This window comes from Oreochromis niloticus, linkage group LG7, assembly GCF_001858045.2.
Source record: "Oreochromis niloticus isolate F11D_XX linkage group LG7, O_niloticus_UMD_NMBU, whole genome shotgun sequence".
Taxonomy (NCBI): Eukaryota; Metazoa; Chordata; class Actinopteri; order Cichliformes; family Cichlidae; genus Oreochromis; species Oreochromis niloticus.
Genome location: NC_031972.2, coordinates 64,086,321 through 64,111,016, shown reverse-complemented (window position 1 = coordinate 64,111,016; position 24,696 = coordinate 64,086,321). Strand labels below are relative to the sequence as shown.

At 42.0% G+C, this 24,696-nt stretch overlaps 1 protein-coding gene across 1 annotated transcript; it reads right to left on the bottom strand.

Moving 5' to 3' along the window:
- Window positions 1–377: 377 nt before the first annotated feature.
- On the bottom strand, window positions 378–24,415 carry cnot1 (CCR4-NOT transcription complex, subunit 1). Its single transcript, XM_025909313.1, is given in 50 exon segments — window positions 378–1,371; window positions 1,466–1,600; window positions 1,681–1,813; window positions 2,020–2,200; window positions 2,284–2,433; window positions 2,532–2,705; window positions 2,826–2,927; window positions 3,023–3,140; window positions 3,256–3,419; window positions 3,514–3,762; window positions 3,845–4,076; window positions 4,417–4,586; window positions 4,777–4,885; window positions 5,008–5,150; window positions 5,321–5,515; window positions 5,757–5,876; window positions 6,028–6,132; window positions 6,309–6,449; window positions 6,543–6,839; window positions 7,053–7,129; window positions 7,132–7,185; window positions 7,526–7,703; window positions 8,038–8,115; window positions 8,242–8,352; window positions 8,442–8,558; window positions 8,807–8,986; window positions 9,081–9,221; window positions 9,330–9,569; window positions 9,730–9,808; window positions 9,886–10,172; window positions 10,278–10,402; window positions 11,125–11,253; window positions 11,349–11,547; window positions 11,715–11,865; window positions 12,482–12,633; window positions 12,763–12,885; window positions 13,203–13,322; window positions 13,488–13,728; window positions 14,009–14,136; window positions 14,254–14,424; window positions 14,531–14,641; window positions 15,275–15,401; window positions 15,749–15,917; window positions 16,045–16,248; window positions 17,524–17,578; window positions 18,074–18,142; window positions 19,423–19,521; window positions 22,047–22,154; window positions 22,563–22,861; window positions 24,260–24,415. Coding segments are annotated over 49 exon segments (7,122 nt in total). The 5' UTR covers window positions 22,665–22,861; window positions 24,260–24,415; the 3' UTR covers window positions 378–1,292.
- Between the last annotated feature and the right edge of the window lie 281 nt (window positions 24,416–24,696).

Below are 24,696 nucleotides of genomic sequence, written 5' to 3'. Positions count from 1 at the left end.
AAAGACCTTTATGCTTAACTGAAATTACTAACTGTCCATATGGATAAGCCAAATGTCTTCTGGAGAACCGTTCAAATTTAAATGAACTCTGATCACTCTTTAGCAAGCAGACAGCCAGAAACTCGCTGACTACAAAAAGCATCTGGCTCAAAGAGTCCATTTTTCACTCTGTAGGTGACAGAAAACGACAATCGTGCCCACGACCGGACGCAAACATCCGACTACAACTGTTCAGTATTTCACTGTGGTATAAAAAGCTGTCTTCCTATTATTTAAAAACTAACAGGCTTGAACACTTACTACTATTATTACTGCCAATACAGTTAGTCTCACTTTGTTAATCTTAGTCATGCAGACCTGAAAGAAGACAGATGAAATAGCAGTTTGAATGCTTTATTTACTGTATGTATGCATACTGCTGTTAAGTAGCAAGAACTAAAGGCAAACTAGAAAGGACTACAAAATACAACACATGGACCAATACATTTACAAAACATTCAAAATGTTACAAAATGGGCTGTATTGGTCCTTCTATTGTTGTTCTTCAATTTGGATCTTTATACAAATTTGTCAAGATACAAGGTTTCCATCACTGCATAATTTTACACGTGCCAGGGAGAGACTTCCAGAGCCAGTTTCAAATGGACAAACCATCAGCAAACGTTCTCCACCAACACACCAGGAGTAGACCCCCACCCCACCTGGGAGAACTAGATCTTTCTGTCCCACTTGGAGATAAAAGGAATCAAATGAAAGTAGGCAGCTTTTCTCGTCACTCTACCGTTCAGCCGCTGAAGAAAAACAACAAAAAAGCCAGAAAAAAAAAAAAAAAAAAAAAAAAAAAAAAAAAGGATGTGTGGGAGGGAAGCAAACCAAGGACTTTGGTAGTGAGTGAAAATATGTTTACATGTCTTTACATGTCAAGGTACATTTTATTTGACATGTGCGCATTGCTTTCCACTTGTCTACTCCCATATTCTCCCCTTTTTTCCCCCCAATATTTACATCAAAGCATCAAAAAAAAGTATATTAAACAGCATGTCCCGATCCATTCTCGCCATCTCAACTCCAAAGGGATACGACAAAAAAGGGGGAGGGGAAAAAAAAAAAAAAAAAAAAACCTAACTAGATCCATGAGCAGTAGTCCTTTCATCCACATTCCAGATGACTGTGGTTGCCAGTTTATCCAGTGCCAACAGTAAAGAGGGAGGTGTGTATGTGTGGGGTGGTGAGGGGGGTGGATCAAGGCCACAGCATCTCTCCCGAGGGCTACGAGCTGGCTGGTACACAGGCTAGCTGGCACCGGTGCCCTCCATCACCTGCTGGGCCTGCTTCTGTCCCATGCAGCACTGGGCGACAGACTGAAACAGCCTGAGGAGAGACGGGAGGAAAAGACATCAGCGTCGATTTAAGGCGCCACAACTACAGCTGCTCCCAGACATCGCATATCAAACAGGCAACATACTTTTCAATCTCAGGGGCACAGTGCACAAAGTCGTGGCTCCAGAACTTAAAGGCAGGATTCTTGATCAGCTCGATGAAGGTGATGAGGAGACCCCACGGGTGAGGCCTGTTCACTATCAGCCTCTCCAACAGAACCCTAAAGAACGAGGAGGAAATGTTAACAAAGTATTCGTAGATGATGTCATCGACATCGTCTGGACCTCGGATCAGTCTCACCTGGTGATCTGCTCCTGGATGGCCTCAGTGTTGGCCTCGGCAAACAGATAGAGCATCGTGCAGCTGAAGTAGTGAGTGTGACTGTTGGGGTAACGCAGCTGATTGGCGATCGCATTCAAGAACAGGTAACGCCCTGGAAAGACACGAAATCAGAAGCCTGATGAGAGCTTTCATTCGTTTAAGGTCAGATGGTCAACATCTAAAAATCCAGCTCCGTCTGCACTACCAACATCCAATAAAGACATTTGTTATTTGGGTGAAGAGCTTTAAACAGCTGGTTTCTAAGAAGTAGTGTCTAAATATCTATGAAAAGACCTTATTTTAATGCTGCTAGCCTACCCTCAGTGTCCAGGTCCACAGCCAGATTCTGGAAGATGTCCATGTGAGCAGAGTGGGTGATGGTGCTCATGGAGGGGGTGCTGCCCTTATTGTGAATGTGAGCAATTGCCTGTGTCCCCACATACAACACTAGAGCATTGATCAGCTGGATGTTGTAGCGGTTTCCTGGTTCATTAGACACCTGGGAGACAAAAGATGGCCAATCTCGTCACGCTTTCGTGCTCCTCTTACTCCTGATTTAAAGTAAACGGACACCAAGCCTACCTGCAGGTTACTACGGAGCTCAGACAGGAACGTCACGGGTGAGCGCGTCTTCAGATATGAGTCCAGATCCTTTTTGAACTGTGAAGGCATCACGCCTGTGAAGTTTGTGAGGATCCGTGGAGCGATGTTGATCTCGCTCAGCATGTCCACCTGCAGCAGGAATCGATAAAGGACAGGCCTATTACATCTTTCAGTCTCGAAACCAACTTGGCTCATATCCACGAGTCACACCAAAGCGCTAATCGAACCTTCAGATTGGGTGTGAAAGGGTCAGGAAGCCTCATATTGCGTGGAAAGGCACTGAGGATGAGGTTGCGGAGCTGGATGCAGTTGGGTGGGATGACGTCACAGAAGCCATAATGGTAATCGCACAGAAACTCTGGGAAGTCGTGAAGCAGAACCAGGAGCACTCGCAGCGTGCCCTGAATGGATCATCAGAACAGCAGACTTTTTGTACACATCACTCAAAATACTCTTTGCTTAAAGAGCAACATTAACACTTAAGAGCCAGGATATTGATTTAAATGACCCTGAAAGATCACCTTGTAGAGGATTTGCATAGGTTTGTTGAGCTCTACGTTCCTCAGGAAAGGGGCCAGGTACTTGAAAAGATCAATCAACAGTTGTGCGTACATGGGCCAACCCTAGAGGACGGCATCGGTTTAAAACGAATATTCAAAAACCATTCAAACAAAAACAGCCATGTAATGTCAATTATGTAGGACTTCTTCTTAAATACCTTCTGCTGTGGGGTGTGTGCAAGCATCCTGGCAATGAAGATGCGATGAGAAATCAGTTCCAGCCAGGCGTACACAAAACCAGGTGCTTTGGTGGGTCTCAGGATGTGGAAGGTATTGCTGCGCATAAAAGCAAACGTTGGACGACCACATGGACCAAAGAAAACATCACAAGAACTCGCCAAACTACAGTTTCTCGGCAGGACGAGACCCTTCACAAAAAGCGACTCCTTACCAGAAGGCAGTGAGTGTCTGGAAGTTGATGGTTTCCAGGACATGTTCAGGGGCGTTGAGCTCCAACAGCAGCATGATGAAAATGCGGTGATACGGCAGCTGCTGGAATTCAGTCTGACGAACATCGTGGTCCTGGATCAACACGCCAACTACAATGCCGAGCACCTGTGGAGATATTAAGGTTAAACCATAATGAAAATGCGTGAAACTGGGGTATAAATGATATATCAGAATAATATTCAGTGTTACGTGGGTTCACCTTGTTGAGGAGGTTGATTTTTGTCACTGTGTTGGTGGCCTCTCCAGAGTGTTTCACCAGCAGGGCTATGAGCCTCACAAAGGCATCCAGGTTGTGGTAACATTTAGCTCTGATGATGGCTGCACTGGCTGCTGGGTTGTGCTGCTGTTCAGCTTGTGCCCGATAGCTAATCTCCACACACATTTCTGTGCACAGCCGGAAGAAGCGAGTGATCAGGTCATCCGTCTTCAGAATTCCCTGCTGGTGCATCTAGGAAAAAGAAAACGGGGATGCAAACATGAGTAACAGCACTACTTTTTAATCTTTCCCATTAATAAATGCTGATAAACACCTGGCCAACAAAGGCAGAGAAAGCTTTGGTGCTATCCCTGCCAGCAGCAGCTGAGTGATACAGGTTGACCCATTCCCTCAGGAGGTACTCTGCCTTCTCCCTCAAGCCTGGAGGATCATCATATTCTGACGCCTGTGAAATCCCAGAGTGCATCATGAAGTTGGGTCCACCGTGGGCCCGGTCAATCATGGCTTCATAGTTGGAGCGAACCACATCCATCAGCTGGGGAAGCCTGGAAACGATGAGGTAGAGGGCATAGGAATCAGGTCTCAGCACACTACACCTCCAGAACTACTCATGCCATCAGAGCAAAGGTCAAGCTAGGGTCTGCCACCTCAGACGAGCAGACCACAAACGCATGTTCAGATCATTGAACATCAAACACATGTAAGCGCAGTAAACAAATGCCATCACAGAGCAAAGTGAAACATTACCGTCTACCAAGATTTTGCACTAGCGTCATAAAACTGGCCAACGGAGCTGTAAAGCAGCTCTGAAGGTTAATCTTCAGCCTCAGATCGTAGCTATAATCATTCCACTTCTAATGAATTAAAACTGCTGTGGTTCATTACCCCTCAGGTGCATTAGCTCTGGAGTGTGCACAGGTCCTCATTAAAGTCTCAATTGTGTGGAAGAGGTCAGCTTCTGTGACGTGGCTCACACTGCGTTCATCCACCAGCAGCAGCTTCACCAACTGCATGGCAAATGCAACCGCCATGTAGTGCAGTCCATTTTCCATTGACTGGAGGGAGGAGGGGTGGGGAAAGCATTTTTTTTTTTTACATTTAAAAACACATTTACAGAGCAACCAACGAAAAAGCATCTTTATTCCTCCAGAATTTTTATTTCACCAACTTACAAAACAGATGTGACGACCAGTTAATGGCAGTGAACAGACAAAGACGGCTACCCACAGAGGTAGAAATGTGTACCTGTGCTAGGTGCAGGTCATACTGCTGCATATTTACAAGATGGTTCCTGATCAAAAGCTCCACCGCCTCGACGTTGTACTTGTATTCGTCACGGCATTCAATCAGACACCTGCGAACATGAAGCGAGTCAGACACACTAAATCTAACAGATTCATGGAAAATGTTACAATAACTTTTAGGATGGAGCAGGATATCCCATTCTGTACAAAAACTGTTCTAACATAGACGCACCTGGTGATCTGCTTATTGCACCACTGTGGGCCATAGGCACGTCCATCCTGGAGGGCTTTAAGCACCAACAGGTGGCACTCCCTATAGCGAAGCAGCAAGTCGGCATCGGCGCCGCTCGTAGCATCCAGAAGACCTTCAACAGCCTGGAAGATGGAAGGAGCATTAAGACTTGACCTGTCTAACAGCGATTATTGAAGACAAAACAACATCAGTTCTATAAACTGGTTCCAAGTATGCACAAAAGGAGCAGACAGCTACTGTGTGGAAGACGTCTAAGAGCCAAATCTAAACCAGCAACATTTAGTTATCCCACCTTCTGCAGCAAGCCAAGCGCTGCAATGCCATCCCTGGAGTTTCTAGCCAGAGCCACAGCTTCCAGCAAGCTCCGCAGGGCCTGGGTAAGAGGGTTCATGGCAAGCGCTGGAGGGATGGCATGAAGATGCTGCTCCAGGTCTGCTATGCACTTATCATAGATCTGAGCAACATCATCCGTCGCCCATGCCTGTTGCTGAGATATCGACATGGGAGAAAAAAACAAAAAAAACAGTTTCTGGGTTAAATACGGCAACACAAGAAGTATTTAGTTAAATGTTGCTTTCTGAGCGACTCATCCAGTGAATATTAATAAATGACGACAGAATAATAAATAATAATCTCTCCATGCTACTGTAACCTGCAGGACATGAACTTCCAAACTTATCAGTTCTGTTCTTTGGGATGAGCGCGTGGGTCCCTGAAAATAAACGTACCTTCATGGGCTGAGCCAAGAAGCCAGTCGGTTGGGAAAGGTCATTACTTGGTAAGAAACCTGGAACATTTCTAGCAAACTCCTCATACACAGCCAGCTGCTTAGGGTCCACTCCTCCCACCTGCAGCACAGGCACACCGTTACTCAGAGACTGTATCCACAGATTATGAGTTCTTCTTGTTGCATCTCTTCAAATTAATACAAATTCAGGGCAGGTTTCCATTGTTAATCATGTATTTTAAGATAAAACTAGCATGTTACAATGACCTCACCTTTAGCCTGATCTGCTCTGGCATACGTTCAGCCTGGTAAGTCAGAACAACGGGATCACAATAGCGACGTCCCTCCTGGCGTGCATGCTTCCTCAGCTCAAACTCCTGGAAGAGTAAAAAGGAAACAATGTCAAGAAATTTGACTTTAACATTTCTAGACAGTTACAAAGCTACATGTATTCACCATTCCAACTTGGGCCATAGGCCAATGATCAGTTCCATGAAAATCCAAGTAGATTTGCATTTGTGCCTTTTGACGGAGTCCCCTTTAAAAGTCTTACCGTGGCTAGTCTCTTGTCCATTTCAGGGCCAGCCTTCTCCACTGCTGTTTTCTGAATGAAACAGCAAGCCAGTTCACAGTTGTCTTGAGCAATTCTGGCTGCAGCCTCTTCCATCATGTCCCTCTGTTGGGGTGTTGGTGCCTAAAAGGAAAACAAGTTTGTTATTTGATGCATGTTTTTCCTTTGTCTTAAGTAAACTAGCAATTTAAATACACACCCTCGTGGAGGCCTTACCCTCAGAGCTGCAGCAAAGCTATTCTTTAGGTTGGTGGCAATGCTCATGAGCAGAGGCTCACGGCAGGTGATCATGGCCATGCCAGCAGTCAGGTTTCTCATCATATGGTGCGCAGCCACACGCATGCGGGACTCTTCAGAATCCAGAGCAAAGTCCTTCCTGATGATCTGCTCACAGGTTGTCATTGCGATTTTGATAGAGCGATCGACCACAGGGTGCACCAGCTCCTGGACGGCACGCTCCACTGATTGACGCACACATTGCTTTAGCTGAGGATGAGCCTGCAGCAGAGGGATCTAAGAAAACAAAGAGCGGCCCAAGAATGAGAGAAACGACTAAGAAGAGATCCAAACACATGTAATCATTATTACTCATATTAATTAGTTACTCTCGGTTCCATGAGGTCCCTGACGGCATCTAGTGTGCGTAGCTTCATGTGTGCATAGAATCATGTGACAGTCTACAACTCTGCCCAGACACGAAAATCACGACGTGGTTTTTATACTTACGTTGACATTTATATTGATGTGGGGAGCCAGGCCTGCCAGTGCATACACATTGATGTCATGGTAACTAAACTGCGGGTGGGGGGCCCGGTCGTTGCACAAGTGGTGGTGGTTGCAGCTGGGGTGGAGGGAGGAGCTGCAAATGGAGCAAAGTCTCCTGTTGGTCACAAAATGCTAATTTGATTAAAAAAACCACAAGAAAAAGGCAGATTATACAAAACAAACAGCAAGGACACAAAAACCAACGAGCTTCTTAAAGTGTTCTCAAAGGACAAGTGATAGCCCCAACATGACAAGTAATAATAAGATTCTGATATGTTCAATTATTCAAAAAAACAAACAACAAAAAAACAAGACTATTCAAGTTTTAGACGTAACAGAAGTAATGCATTTTGTTCCTACATGACAAAAAAAACCCCAAACATTTGAGATGTTTAAACTACAAAGACAATTTTAAAAAAGGAATAAATGATCACCTGCAGTAGAGACTGGCAGCATCTCCTCTGGAGGTTTTGCCTCCTTCTTTGGTGCCGATAGCTGCTCCTCGAGGTTCTTTAGCTTCTCCTTGTCCTTCAGCAGGTTTCCTGGCTTCAGCTCGTTGATGTCCAAAGATAAGTTCTTACACAGAACTTCAATCTCAAACTTCAAATTCAACTGTAGTAAACAAAACCATACAGGCAATGAACATCTGATACCTTTTTATTTACCAAAGGAAACATCATTCATTTGAACTGTAATTTTGTTCATGACGTTAAGTGATAATGAGTTCACTGCAGTTTTCAGTGATAAGACATCCTGCTATGCATCATTGTGCATTTAATCTTAATTGTTAAATATCACTCAGCTCAGTAGGATTAATCAAAAACAGGAATTAAGAGAGGCAGCTCCACTGTTACTGTAAATGTAACACAGCCTGACTGGAGTTTAACACTACGGTACAAATCCAGATGCGTTTTCTAAATAGCAACACACAAGGCTAATTTATTACCTTGAGGTCATGTTCCTGATGCAGCTCAGCGAGAACATTCATGATGGCCATTGTCCAAGGATTCTGGGGTCTGAAAACCTGTGGAATCAAAAATATAATCACGCTGAGTGGTTTGGACATTTTCCCCCCACTGTATATATAGAAAAGTTAGTATATGGGCCAGTCTGCTTAGTGTCTACTGAGAAGTACACCTATATTTCTCACCATGCTTCGCACGCTGGATTCCAAAACTTTGGCCACAAAGGGAACCACATAGAGCAGCTCCTGCTGGCCTTTCACATAAGCTTCCAGTAGCAAAGACTTTACTTCTAGATCCTAGAAGAAGGGAAAAATAAACATTAGGCCACTCTGAAGCACAAAAAACAGCAGATAATTTTACAGAGCAAGTAATAAAATGCTCTTACTGTGTAAAGGATAGGCTTGTTTTTGGCCAGTGTAATCATGCCTAACCAGTGGCCAAGGTTCTTCAGCAGGGAGCGATCAGAGAAGTTGGCAGCTGCCTTGTCTGAGGTCAGAAGCACCTGAAAGATGCAGGAAAAAAAAAAGAAGAAGAAAAAAAAAAAAAAAAGAGTATTTTACAAAGGATGACAGTTTAGCCAGAGCAAAACCAGTTCACCCAACATAATAATGTGACGTGTGAGAAATGTATGAAAGTAACTACAGGCGCTTCAAACTAGGCAAGTTTTTGGCAATAAGACACCAGAGCTGATCCAACTTTTGGCAGGTGTCAAACATTGCACTGAACTAAATATTCAGTCTTGAAGTCTACCTTGATGTTCCTGTAGGTTTCATTAAGAACCATCTTCACAAACTCAGGGTTTTTGAGTGTGTCCAAAAAGTTTGAGTAGAGGCTGTGAAAGTTGGGCTCGATGCTGACTCGCTTCATCACCAGGTACTGAGACACCCAGGGCATAAACTCCTCTTTCACCGTCTCTTTCAACTCCTCGACCTGACAAAACAAACGTTCTGCTTTTAAAAAAAAACAGCATCTTTGATTATTAAGGTTGTTCTAATGCAGTAATATTTTGTTTCTTTGCCTTCACCTTCTGAGTCATGTTGGACTGAGAAAGGTTGTTGAAAATAAAAGCAATCTTCTCCTGGACATTCTCCGGAGGTTCTACAATCCTTTCCGTTTGGTCAGTAGCCACCAGCAGGGTGTCAATGTTGGTAGTGTTTATGGAGGGCTGTAGGTAGGAACGGAGACATTTATAAACATTCTCATTTGTCCATATGTAAACGAACGTTCAGCATTACAAGGCTGCCGCATGGTGTCCGGTCAAAACTGAACTCACAGGCACATCCTTCTTGAAGTTGCTGGGTGTCGGTCTTGCGATCGTGGACGTCTTGGAGGCCGTGGTTGTCGTGGTGGTGGTTGTGACGAGGGTGCTGGGCTGGCCTGGCTGTGGGGCTTTAAGGCCGGCAGGTTGCTGTGACTGTGCCTGGGCTTGCACCAGAGCCAGGCTCCCAGGTGTGGTGATGGACCCCTGCATCTTCACTGGAGGGTCCCGTGACTGTTGTCCATACTCAATATACTGCACACACAGGATATTTGAAGATGCAGAGCGACAGATTTAATTTAGCTGAATCAAAGGCGCGCTTCTCTCTTCAGCCAGAGACAGGACTAAGTAAGACTTTATGAATGCTCATAACAGATAAAGGATTATCACAAATAAATTAAGGAAACCTGATTACCTCTTGTAAATGGTGGGGGAATTGCAAGAAATGACCAATTGAAGCCAGGTGCTGACAGTACTGAGGGTAGTCCTTTAGTCTAGAAAAAAGAAAAGATGTCAGCTGTAACGTAACGGCTTATACTTACACTTGTTTTGCAAAAGAAAAAGCTTGTACCTGTTTTTGAACCGATCTAGGGCAGCAATTCCAAAGTAATACATTTTGGATCCGTACGGTTTTCTTAAGGCTTCAAGAACATATCGGAGGGCCAAACCAAGGGCCATGTACGTGACAAGACCCTTCTCGATTATTCCACCAAAAAGACAGGCAGTGATATGCAGCTCCTTGTCCGGGTACTGGGGGAAGAATCTGTATTCCTCAAACAGGTTTCGAAGCATGCAGTTGAACACCTCTCGCTCCCGCTTGATGGTTGAATCCTTAAACCTCTGCAGCATTTCCAAGACCTGCATGAGTGCAATGACATCACATAAGAATTGTTTGACAAGTGTGGAAAGGATTCTATTTGAAGAGAAATGATATTTGCAGAAAAATGTCATGCAACTACTCACTTCATCCACAGACATGGTTGGGTGAGGTGGATGGTTGTAAATGCGCTGGAAGTAACTGTTTGCTTCGTCATCTATTTCCTTACTAAAGTGCTGGTTTGCTTCGGGCCACACCTGAGAAAGGTCGGCTGCGAACAGAAAACCATAAGTGATCATTTTAAGTCAAATAATGAATAAGAATGCACTCATTTTCACTACAATAAACACAAAAGTTTCTTAGTTTATCTACAACACCCAAGTCACATTGTTTGTGTCGCTTAAAATTTCTTCACACACAAAAAAAAAAAAATTAAAATAAAAATTCCCATAGGGGCCCTTTCTGAAATGTTACAGAGCAGAGCAAACACAACAGCTGAAACTGAATGACCTGATTTAGCCCAAAGTACAGGCGAGAGCTGGAGGTCAATAACAGCTGAGACAACTTCTTTCACTGTTCACCCTAAAACACCAACATCAAGCATTCGTGTTCATCTTTACAGACTGGGTGAAAGAAAACTATTGTCTCTTCATCTTAGAGGCCTCTAAGAATTCAGTACTGTAGACAATCACGTCATGTTGAAGAAGCTGAAAAGTATTAAAGTGGGGCCGTCAGCAAAAGCAGACAAGGAATGGAAGACTGATCTGTATTTCCTCTCACACTGAAGTTTACAATCATTTTATTTGAAACAAATCACAAATTAACTTGTTTCAGGAATAAAATCTCACGTTAAGGAAACTGTTTTGGTGGGGCAGACAAAGTGCCCTGAAAGCCAATTTCTTTAGTAAGTGATTATTGTCAAAACCAGAGGAAATACAGTGCTGAGCAGCGCAGGGCGGGGCTCTCAGTCACACCACTACCACCACCACTTACAGGCCTTCATCTTACTCTGCTGAAAGGTTGGTGGGTTCAGGCCCGGTGTGCTCATCTTCCTGGGACCAAAAGGATCAGTGCTTCCTGCTGGCATCCCTAGACCAGGACCGATGCCCGTGCCAAGTGCACCTGGAAGTAACAATAATGTCACTTTACTTTTTGAACTACTATGCTTCGCACTTGTTAGCATGTTTGGATTGAAAAACAAAAACCTGAGGTCATACCAGGGAGCTGTGAAGGGAGGCCGGAAATGCTCCCAAAAGGTGTGCTGGGATTAGGATTGGGAAGTGGTGGAAAGGCTTTTGCTGGAGACTGGGGATTATTGAAAGGTGTATTCACTGGGGTTGGGAAACTTATGCTTGGATTGTGGGAAGTAGCTGTGGGCCCCAAATTCAAACCGCCAATGCCACTCAGAGGGTCCATCTAAACAAAAGGGACATAAAGTTAAGCAGGCAGGAATGGAACACAGAGCTATTACAGAAACCCAAAACATTTATTGTACACTTTATAGAAGTGTTAAGATCAAAATTAGCATCCACAAAACCAATCATAAAAAAAAGATATTTCAAAAGACATGATATGCAAGATACCTGTACAGGTGAGATGGCATCTAGGGTGCTGGTGCTCGGGGCACGTCCCTTTGGCATTACACCTGGTGGTGGCTGTCGGGCTTTATTCATTACATTGCTGCAATTAGCCACCATCGTCAGGATAGTCTCCGACAACTCCTGGGATACACTGCTAAGGATTTTAAAAAACAAACAAACAAACAAACAAACAAACAACCAACCAACCCCCCCCCACACCACACACACACACACACACACACACACACACGTAAGAAAGATGTTACACTGCATCAAACCAATGCTGGGCTCCACTCAAAGCTTCCAAAAGTCCAAGAGCCATTATACAAAAGCCCCTTTTCCATTAGTACCTACTCGGATCAACTTGCCACGGTTTTCCATTAAGTCACAGTACCTGGTACTAAAATAGTACCCACTCGGCCGAGGTTCAAGTGATCCGAGCAGGTACTGAAATGTGATGTCATCAGACTGCATGCTACTTATTGAGAGATTAGTCGTGAAAGCGGCACATTCACAAAAATCACAACCGCCATTTTCGTAACCTGGCATCGAGGGAAATGGCTACAATTAAGAAGAAAAAGCCGCGGCCCGAGTACGATCACCTCTACGTGCACCTTTGTTGTAGTGTTTGTGTCGCATACCAATTATGTCACAGGATGCTTGCTCGTGTTTCTATGACGATGACCACGCACAAAAGGTAGCGCTCGATTGCAATGGAAAAACCAGTCGATCCGAATAGGGGCTAAACACCAGGCTTTAAAGTTCCTCACCCAGCACATGACTGCAAGCAGGCTAGCATGGTGGCTAAAGTCTCTGGAGGTAACTGGGCACTTTTGGGCTGGTCCTTGTCAGGAGCCAAACCCCCCATAATGGATGGACAGCGCCTCTTCAAGAACGTCACACAAGCTTGGATGAAAGGTTCCTGTCACAAGAAGAAATATAATTAATACAAAACCAGAATTTTCATGAAATACGTGTAATGTTACACTAGCATAAACAGGACACCCATCTGAAAAGACATCAATTAGCAATCATTAGTTTAAAGACCTACCCCGTGCTCTCTAATTTTGTCAGTAAGCCATTTATCAAGTTTGAGGTATTCACGACGCGAGGCAAGTGCAGCGAGATCAATAACAAAGGCAAACGGAGTACCATTCAGCAGCATTGATAGAGACTGGAGAGAGGAAAAAAACATTCATGATCACATTGGCTTCATTTAATAATTTGTCTCCATTTATTACATGAAACATTTAATAATCCACCTTTACAACTATAGACACTGACTCTTTTTAAATCCAATTATCAGATTATATACAGAGGTCTGTTATTGCAGCAAACACAATGTTTTTAAATATTAAATCAAAAAAGTTTCCAAGGAGAACTAACATGCTATACAGCGTGTACCTTTACCCTCCATCTTAAATTCAGATAAACTGTTACCAAGAGTACAAAAACTTTAATGGTCAAGGAGAACGCAGTATTCTAACAAACCTTTAAGTCTTGGGCCACATCCAGGATGCGAGATAACTTTGCTTGGTCATACTGCTCCCCTCTCATGTACCATTCAGCCATCGAATGCATAATTAGCTGACGTATGGAAGGAGACTGTCCCTGCAAAAGAGGATGACACACAAAGAGTTTTGTATGCAAGCAGGATTTTTTTTTTTTTTAACCGACAGACCAAACTAGTAGAAAACAGGAGAAACACTTAACTGAAGACAACTTGCCAAACAACATGTTACTCAGCAACACTGAGATCTAATAACAAACACTAACCTGTCCATGCCAGGCGTAGTGCAGGATAATGGCAGAGTTGGGGTGATTTCCCAAAAAGATGGGCATCAGGGTGGAGATGAGCTCGTGGCGCAGTGTGTGCCACGAGGTGGTAATCTGCAGTAATGCCAGCACCAACATATCTGGGCAGTGTTTGATCGGGAAGCTGAACAGCTGCTTCACCTGCTCATACTGGCCCACCTCAGACAGTCGAAGCAGACTCTCCACCAGATCCAGACTTTTCCTGTGAAGAATTACAAAAAGATGTTCGCTTTGTCAGAGATTTAAAGTGTCATGGTAAACTTGATTTGAAGTGATGGAATCGTTTTTTTTAAGTGAACACTTCAGTACACGCAGAGCTCCAACTTTGCCTCCAGTTTAAGAGACCATCAAGGACACATCAATTACATTTTTATTGCTTTAAAGCAGAATCTGAAGCCACAGTAAAAAAAAAAAAAAAAAAAAAAAAAAATCAGCAACTGGCACACCGTTCTGCAGAGGCAAGGTGATATTAATTTCCATACCATGTGGCAATCTCTCTATTGTCATCCTCTGGTGGGGCCTTGAGGATGTCAATGGCCACAGTGTGACAAGGGTAGTCGGCAAAGCAAAACACTTCCGGGTTCATCAGGGAGTGTTGAATGAATGACAACTGGAAAAATACAAAAAGGATGAATTAAACTGCACAAATCAATTCCAACAAGATTCCTCTCATAGCTTTCTCCAAACACAACTGTGAATTTTAACCCTCTTGATGCACATCAGTTACCTGTCCCTCAGCATGTTTCCAAGGCCGATAGATGAGATCCACAGGAAAACTTTCAATGCCCAGCCCTCTCAGGATCCCAAACACCACTATCTGCAGGCCTTTGCTATCTCGGATTATAAAGCCCGGGTGGTCCAGTTCATATGTCACCTCTTTGAAGTTGAGATTGGGATTCTAGGGTATAGGTAAAAAAAAATAATAAGCAGTGAAAATTCAGTCGTTAAAAAGGATTTATTTTTATTTTATTTCTGGTTTTCAGATGAACTGACAGTTCACTTACCACTTCTTTGACAATGTCGATGAGTACCTCAACGTTCCACGTATGTGACTGCGAACCATCGTTCTTATCTTTCCCATCGCTCCAGATACCGCTTCCTGGAGCGGAGATAGACTGCAGAAAGAGGAAAGCCATCAATCAGTCATCAAAATCGGTGTTTGAGCCACCGTCTCCACCTTTGTCCAGTACCATGGGATAGAGTCCACTCACATTTGAAAACAAGTAAAGAAAATAAGGAGCAAAGCAGGTAAGCCTGGGTTTTGATAATGTTTCTTTTTACCTTTTAACATTAAGCCCACGGTGTGAAGGCTTAACTAAGAGGGACAGAAAGAGCCGAGTGTTGAAGGTAAAGTGCTACATGCTTACAGAACAAAGCATCAGACAGAAGGGCTGCTCGGCCTTGGGTGTATGATAACAGGGTACTGTATTCGACTTCACTGTGTCATTAAAGGCCGACTTCAGCATGAAAATAAAACGTGCACACGGAGAAGCTGCCTGACATTGAGAAGTCCACAGCTATGCTAGCCAAATCTTTAACTGGCTGATAATAAAACAGTGTGAACTGCTAGACTGTCTCCTGAACTCAGCAAAAACAACACAACAGTTTGAATCTTCATGTTTGCACTGACAGTAGTTCATGGCAAGTCTGTGTGAAGAGAAACTAACTCTGAACTATAAAGCAAACCAAACAGCGTTCTTACAGTTTCCTGTCACCTCCTGGCCCTTCCGTCAAATAAAGTGTCTCACCTGTAGTGGGATGCCGTCAGTTAGACCAGAGTGGGTACGAGCCATCATGCCCAGGACTCTGGCTACCTGGCTGGCTGTCACCTCTCTCACCCCATATTGGACGATTATGTTTCTGCACTCGTCCAGACTGAAGAGAGGAAAGAAAAGGTCAATGTTGCCTATAATCCGTCATTACTGAGCACTCGCATGTAATTTTAGACCAGAATTTATATTAGGACAGGAATAAGAAATAACTCACTTTGTGGTTTGTGATAAAGCATGTTCAAACAATAAAAAGACTGCCAGATTTCTTTGATATTTATTTAACACAATTTACCAAACACCCAAGAGCTTCTTGGTGCCAACACATGGTCGTTCAAATGATTACTTAGAATTTAGTAACAAGACAAATAATTGTAGTCATAGGAGCATTTAAAAAGTGTTTATTTCTTTTAAATCATTTTGTTCACACAGTTTCGAACAAGCCACACTCACCTAGCACAGAAACCATAGCCAACTTCTTGAATGAATTCTGCAAGAGAACTCTCCATCCTGGTCTTAGCTAACTCCCCCGAGTCAGGCAGGATCCTGTCCATGAGAATGTCCCGTTTTTCAGGGTACAGCAGTGGTGCGAGCACCACAGGACAGCGCTCCTGGGGGAAATCTGACGTCAACACACAGAAAGCGTGGCAGAATCAGTGGCAGAAAACAAAACTGGACGTTTCACCATATCGAGTCAGTCTGTGTGCATATTTAAGATTTACAATCACCCCCCAACTGATCCTCCATACCTCGGCAAAGTGTTTTTAGGAAGGCGTCAATCTGCTCTTGCCCTACCCCACTGGCTCCCTTCTGTCCAAACAGTAGATGGGAGAGCAGTAGGTGCAGCACCTCTATGGCAATGTCTTGGAAGCCACCTTCTTGGTTTCCTCCAAGATCTGCGTCAACGTATGACCGCAGGAGGTCTGGAAGTTTCTGCTTGATGAACTGAGCAGCTGACAGACACAAACAGTTTGTTATCATGCGCTTTCCTGTGGACAATGTTTAAAAAAAAAACCATTAGGTGCAGCTAATGTGAAACACTGAAGTGATTAAATGTTCTGAAGAATGATGGGGACAGTACGCCATGCCTTCCAGAAATGACTACAATCAAAGCACACAATGCTCCTTAACGCGTCTCTGCAAGAAGCGCGTTTGTGTGCAAAAGAGATGAGATGAACTGAAACAAACTCGAGCATTCATTTCAGGATTTCTCTGCATTGCTAAGCACATGTCACAGGCCAGCAGTGGAGTGGGGAGAAACGGCACTGTGCTTGGATGCAATACAGAACAACTGTGACTAGTGTGAGCACAAATCACCTTTATCAAAAGTTTTCAAGAAAAGAATTACTTTAGTTTCAAGTGAAATGCAATGCTGGACAGTGCCTTAGCTTACAGCTAAAACTAGACATTTTCCATACTAAGCACAAGAAAAATCATCACTAATTACAGACTTCATTAAGTTTAACTATTCAGAATTTTAAAGTCAAGCTTTGTTTGTTTCAAATGCAGAGTGCAGCACCATAAAGTCAAACTACTTCTGACACATTGTGACATCAGTGTTTTCTGAAGTCTGACAATTCCTGCTGCCGAGGTTATATCCATGACAACGCGCTACCATGTAAAGCAAAAATTAAGATCTAGTATTATGGCTATGGCATAAGTTTAATGTAATGTCGCCTATAACTTAAAATCACCATGTCATCCATTAATACTCGTATAGGTATTTGTAGCTAAAATTCAGAAAGCTACACAAACTGTAGCATAAAGCAGCGGTGACCAACCTTCTTTTGCACCACAGACCAGTTTATGTTCGACAATATTTTCACGGACTGGCAAGATTTATTCATGACACACGGGAAAAGACGCAGGGAAACTGAGTTAATGACAAAAACCCTGAAAACCATGAATTTCACAGCTGAAGCTCAACTCTCGCGGCCCGAGACTAACGGCCAAACGACTAACAGACTGGTATTGGTCCGCGAACCGGGGGTTGGGGGCCGCTGGCATAAAGAATGCAAACTGCATACTAGTGGCAGACTACCAGGCTCATTTCAGCCAAGATCTTAAGACAATTCAGGAAGAACAAGCATGAAATGTATTAGTTCATCTTTAGAAATAAAGATTTGTTGGAAATATAACAGTTTGTTCACTTTACTGACAAATACTGCTACAAAAACATTGTTTATTCATTGGGTTTAAATAAATGAAGGTGTGCTGGAAAAACTTACCAAAGCCACGAAGGTCTGTGTTGCTGGAGTTGAGCAGAGCAAGGCCAAATATAACCTGAGGGGTAAAAAACAAAACACTTAAAAGGAGAGCCTAATATTTCCTTGATTTCACACAGAGAATCTTTAGATCAAAAGTTAACTTTATGTTCATACAAGTGCCAAAGCTACTATATTGCATTTACATTGTTTCCACTTGATCCTTTACCACCCAGTGTCATACAGGCCACTTGACCTTTATGTCATTTTTCACTGAAAAGTTACAAAATAAATTCTCATGTTTCAGGAACTATTTGAATTTTCTGTTTACTGTAGCTCCCACCATTCTGGGCTAAAGTAAATCAATGCAAAGCTGACTTCTGTCTGTTCAGACAGCAGCATATGTGAAAGCTTTGAAGCTCGTCTTCTCTTCTTTCCAAAACAGTTTGAATTTTGTCTCAGGGAAAAACTGTCACAGAGTTACAGTCATTTAAAGAGTGCTTGTAAAATGGGCCAGCTGATGGGCCAATGGTTTAAAATAAATAAAGAAATAAAGTTAATACAGCGGGCTTACCTCTTGGACTTTGCTGAGCTTAAGAACTTTGCTCAGTTGAGTGAATAAGTGAGCAGATGGCTTCAAACTCTGAAAGACAATTTAAGTCAACAATTTAAAACCACTTGTTATCTCGTGTTTCACCTGAAGGTTGAAATACAATTCAGTGTTATTATTCGTAAACACCTTTAACATGTTGGTACAAACGTGGGTGTCTGAGTTTGTCTCTGAGCTACTTAACCCTTTAAGACCTACCATAGAACCAAGTCCGCCAGAGCTTATCTTTATATTTTTACATGCTGTAGTGCCATTTTTGGAAGCATTTCAAGTCGCTATGCATCAATACAACCGTTATAGCCCAAATTTTAATAATAAGTATGCATTAAGTCCATAGGAACTACATAAATTGCAAAAAAGTGCAAAAAAGTACAAAAAAAATTAAATTGTCTTTTTTTTCCCTCTTTTTTTTTTTTTTTTTTTTTTTTTTTACACATATATTTCTAGTTTGAGAAATTTAAGAGGTTTATCTCTCAAAACTGTAAATACAAGAAAGTTGCACAAAATAGTTTCTAACCACAGGAAATGTATTTTGAGTGACTTCATAGTTTTATTTTTTGAGATACACCATTTTGTATGGACTGCAGAAAAAATGAAAAATATTATAATGCAAATTTACGCAAAAAAACAAAAACAAAACCAAACAAACAAACAAACAAAAAACAAACAAACAAAAAAAAAACCCACCACCCACCCACCCACGTGCATCAAAAACTATTTCCAGCAGTGAAATTTGAGTTCCAAGCATGACAGAAACGATACAGAAAAGCATAAAGTCAAACATGACTTTTAAAAAACACCAGTATAGGCTTATAAGGCCCTGAAGGTTTAAAAAAAATAAAATAAAATAATAATAATAATAATAATTCATTTTCTGCGAAAATGATGTCATTTCCAGTTTCGGGCAGGTATTGGCATATATGTGATAGTTCACGCTGACGTCTATTCCAACGTAGGAAGTGTTATGAACAGCTGATCGGATCGGCACAGTGTGTTTCTGGAATATTATGTTTTTGTTGCTGCAAGTGCTTTTTATGCAATTTTTGCAAAGCTATATGTGGAAGGAAACCTTGACCTAGGACAAACTGATGGCATAAGAGTTAAGTACAACTCCTCCGGTTTGATATGCAAAAAAAATTATTGTGCTAGCTTATGTGGTTGCAGCTCTACAGGGATTTAAAAATAGTTACGCAAAACGGAGCGTGCCCGCTCCGACCGGTCTTAAGGGGTTAAAGCCCAACATGTAAAACACTGGTTTAAGAGATCAAGAGCTTATCTTACTGGTACGCTGACACTTCAGCATCTTTCCTTACCTTCTGGTAGTGCAGGGGATTGTCGATGGCGTAGCACAGAGTAGAGATAAAGTTTGGTTTTGATATCAGCGACACACACTCCTGGATCAGAAACTGTGTCTTTGACAGGTTGGAGAAAAAAAAAGAAAGTATAGGGTGAAGAACAAAATCAGAAAATAAGTCATAAAAACAATAACCAGATTAAGCCATTTTAATTAATGTAACTTTCCTAACAGAGTTACCAGTGACTTATGAAGTATAGGTTTCCCCACTTACAGGGGAAAAAAACACAGCGGCACAGAGGCCGTGGTGAGCCGTCAACACACCAAACTGCATCTCAGAGAAAGTGTACTCTGTTTTTGAATAATCTCAAAGACACGAACAACGTGCACTTCAGGGGTTTAAGCTATTTTTCTGATTATAATAGCAGTGTCCTAAGGAAGGATTCATCTTTCTTCTGCAAGTTATATTTGCCCAACTCCACCATTACCAAATATGAAATGTATAAGATTGTCATTAACTATAAAGTGTGAAGAAGTTAATGACAGATACTGACAGTGTCTGTCAGCCTACAACATCAGAGGTCAGTTAATAAGTTACTGTGAAAGTGAAAAGAAGGTACTCGTACTCTTGGACAGCCACCCCAGTGGGCTCGCACTTTGCTGCTGGAAGGTGATTTTATTACAATAGTTGCTCCAACAGTTTAAAGGAAATTTCAAGGGAAGATGTATTTTCATGTTTTCATTACCAAGAGCTTTCAGAAAATGACTGATTTAATAACAAACGCTAACGATAAATTCACAGAAGAAGAAAAATAAATATGATATTAAACAGGAATTGATTACATCAGCCTTCTATGTATTACTGGGGCTCCAAGAAGCAACAGCAGTCTGACTCTCAAAAAGAGATGTGAAACTAAACCAGAGGTTAAAACGGCTCTTACCAAGCGAAACCATTTTAGTTTCCATATCGCAACCCTAATGTTTGTTTGGAAAGAATAAAAATGGTGTAAACCAGAGTCTGGTTGAAATTCAAGCAGGATAAATTTGACATTTTCTTTTTCTATATTTCTGCCTAATTGCAAATTACTGTGTTAAATACAACCAATAATAACTTAAAGGAACGTTTCAGACAACTTTAAAAGACTGTTCTCCCTCCAAACAACTGCAGAAAATAATCAGAGTTTCTGTTCATCCACTGCTAAAAGCTTACGTGTCTGTTTGATGTTAGTCATCAATTTTTCAGCTTGTAAGTTGATGGCAGTGCGAGGGTCAGCGTCTGTAACTACTGTATTTCTGACACCTCAAATGCCTATATCCTTATACATTACATTAACTGGGGTTCACAATGGAGAAATTGCAGCGTGCGGTTGTATATTTACAGCTATTATCACTACAGCAAAAACAAAAAACCCCAAATGTTGCAAAGGCAGTCTGAGGAGCAAGCACAGACAATTTGTATCAGCCCCATCTCCATCCTTATGGTCCAATCTACTTTAAGGTCTAATCTCTCGACTCTCACAGATTTCACTGATGCCACATGTGTTCACAGCTGTATAGAATAGAATGCCTTTTATTGTCACTATACTCATGTACAATGAGATACAGAGCATCTCCTACTCAGTGCAAACATGTGGGAAAAGAAAGGGGGGTGAGGTGCACAGCTCTGCAGCACTATATACACGTGAACAGTAGTCAGAAAAAAATACAAATCTGCAATAAAATAAATAGCGTTCTAAATTTACGTGCAATAAGCCACATTGTAAATAAAGTAATGCACAGTAGTGATGGTAGTCTGTTTAAAGTCGTTGGATTGGGGGGTGAACTGTGTTGTCAGTGCATGTGTGAGTTCAGGGTGGTTATGGCTTTTCTGTAAGGCTTGAGTGAGTCGTTGCATACTCAAAATACTATAAAAGGAACGGGACATGGGCTTGGAAACAACATCCCCACTGAAATTTAAAAGAAAAAAGGTGCTGTTACTTTGTTATTGGTCCTCGTTTCTGTCATTCTAGCAGTAATAAATGTCAAAGAAAAATGCCAAATTCAAAGAAAGCAATGAACATATCCTGTGTAAACATTTAAATTTAAAAAACACCACGCTGCCATTTGGCAGCCAATTTTTTATCTACATGCTCCATGTAGATTGAGTGCATGGCACTCTCCAGTCTTTATGAATCCAACAACTGGTCAGGATGAGGCCTTACAAAAAAAAAAAAAAAAAACACCCTTACAGAAACTGGGCTATTCTTCCTACACAAAGTGTGTGTATGCTGTGAACAAACAGCCACCTTGGATGATGTCAGTGAAAACATATCAAAGTGTAACAACAAACAAATGGAAAAAAAAATTAAAATGCTACACCGCACCTCATTAGATCCCCCATCAAAATCTTTGCCAAGTACGAAGAAGTTGAGATAAGCAATTGTTGAGCAAATTGAAGAACAAACACGCACACTGGGCCACCATGTTAAAGCCAAGTGTGTTTTCCACCTACTGGCTGTGCACACATCCCTTCTAGTAAGAGGAAAACCTGTAAAATCCCACTAAGAGTTTTGTTTTGCTCCTTGGCAATATTTAGCTGCAGCCTTATATGACAACACCACATATGAAAAATCCAGAATTCAAACAATTCAAATTTAAAGTTACCTGGTGAAAGTCCTTGCCACTGCTTTTACCATCGCCACTGAAATCCACATGGGAGAAGAGACAGCGTAGTAGATGCCTGTCTGCCTCAGGACCGTGACGATTTACAATCTGGGAGAGCACATGAAACACACCATAATGTGAGAACATGTCACACAGACCACCACAGCCACACTAAGCCATATAAAGTTCAAGTTTTCATAACAATGAGGCCACAAGTGAAACGTCAAAACATTAAAACAGCAAGATCGTGTCCTCTTTGCTCCTCCTTTCACCGAGGGAAAAAGAGCACTGCCCAGTTGATCCAATCGTATCTTGAAAATGAGCCAACTTAAACTTGAAAACACACAAAAAGCTCTCTAGAAATGAAGAGAAATGCAATTTTTGGTTTGATTAAGGTTTTAAACATCTACAACTTTAAGTGAATAGAATATCTTGTGATGTTTAAGTATTCCAAGATATCTGTTTGCAAATTTAAAATTAAATCAATAACGGTAAAGACTTTTCGCTACCACTCACATGCTGTATTTCTTGCTGGCTGGCTCGGTAGTTTTTCTTTGTTAAATTGTCCACCAGATAGCTGATTTGAGACAAAGCCAGCGAGAGCGAGTCAAGATTCATTGCTGGTTGGGGCGGAAGCAGGCGGCCGAGCACGGCGCAAAATCACCATTATTCCCCTTTAGTCACTTCAGTGATAAGTTACTTCTGCTCCCCCCCCCCAAAAGGTGTGAATAATGTTGACTTCCAAGTTAATGGTGGATGGGTGGCTCCCAGTGCTAAGTAGGTAGAGTCTTTCAGTTTAAAATCAAGTTCAGCATCTGAAATAAGAAAAACAAACACAAAAATCACTTTGAAATATAAGAGAGAAATTTACTTTTGAGCTGCACACTAATGTCCACTATCAATACAAACTATGGCAGCCTATGAGGCCTACTTAAATGACAGACCCAACAATGCAGTGAATAGCTGCATGGCTACTTATCTGCTAATAAATTCAGAAACAACAGTGAACGAAGTTACTGCCACACAGTTTGGTACAACATATGCACTAAGATTTTATAGGGTTACTTAAACTACACTAGGCCTTAAAAGCACCGTAATGTTTGGAACATAGAGTCACTGCGGTTTTGTCACTTAACAAAATCCCTCCCCCCCAAAAAAGTACGTGGCGTTAAGAGCAACCCACCCTGAGTTTACAATGAGAAAAAGACAAGTGTGGAAATCACACACTGAAACAAAGAGCAGGCTAACGTAACTTACCAAATCTTGGAGAGTACCTATGCGCAAGCATGAGACATTTTTATGAGCGTTAACTGATTAATTATTTACCCAAACGTCTTAATATGCGAATAAAGACAACGTTTAAAAAAAAATGTCAAGCTTCAGGGACTTGGTTCATGGAGCAAGTAGTGAAACATGCCAAATACTCTAGCTAACTATCACCATGACGCTGATAAACACTTGCTACGGAGCAGTTAGCCCTGATGTTCACCGAATATTAGCTTAGTATTAACATAAAACATAAGATGTATTATTGTTTACTCAGCCAAGTCCAAACGCGAATTTAAATCGGATCGATACAATTCGTCTCTGGTTAAATACCAACTTTAACCGATTACCAGCCCCGGGTGCGAGAGTACAGGCTAATGCTATCTCATTAGCAATGTGAAGCTAACAGCAACGTGAGTCCGTTTCATGTTGGTTATTGTTATACAGCAGAATCGAGTAAAATGGCTTTCTTTTTACACATTCAGACACAAGTTGTTTATGTAAGCACCTACTAAGGTTTGGAACGCCACATTTGGCAGGAAGCCTGAAGGCCTCGAGTATTGCGGACGGGTTTTGCGCGATCATGTCAGCTAACGTTAGCACTAACCTTGTTAACGTTAGCCTCGCTCTCTCTTCGGGCTCCGACTAGTTTATGGAATCGGTAACACTTTACTTAAAACTGCTATCTTCGGACATAACGTAAATCTCACGTGTTACCTGAACAAATACACGTATACAGCGGTACCTTCGCTACACGAAACATTTTGCTAAATTATGGAATTTTTACTTTTTTTGCGTTCACCAATATGACAGCTGTTTCTCAGCAAGTAGACCTCCCCCGCTTCGGGAGCTAACGGCTATTCTCCGTATCAATATCGCTGCTTTTGTGCCAATTTCTCAACCCAAACCAATCCGCGATCATTTGTTAAATACATCACAAGCCTCACCGTGCTCTCAATAAAGTAATTCAGATCCACATCTCTTTTTGTTTCTCGGAACAAACTTGACGAAATGGAAGGGTTGCCGTGCCTCCAATTCAGTTTGATTTTCAAAATAAAATGGCGACTGTCACCGCCGCGGCGCGCTCACGGTTCGTGAGAGACGAGTGCGTGAACTTATTTGCGCGACACACACCGGGTGCCCGCCGGCACACACCTGAAACCGCCATATATTCAGTCAGCTATTGTATTTTATTCATTTAAAACGATAAAAGCGAAGAAATTATATAAGACAAACAATGAAACTGGCGACATTAAAAGATATCTAAATAAATAGGTTTGCTGTACAGATTTTTTCCCCTTATCTAGGAGGGAATACATTTTAAAGCAGGGGTCAACCTTTTGGAAAGTGAGAGCTACTTCTTGGGTACCGATTAATGTGAAGG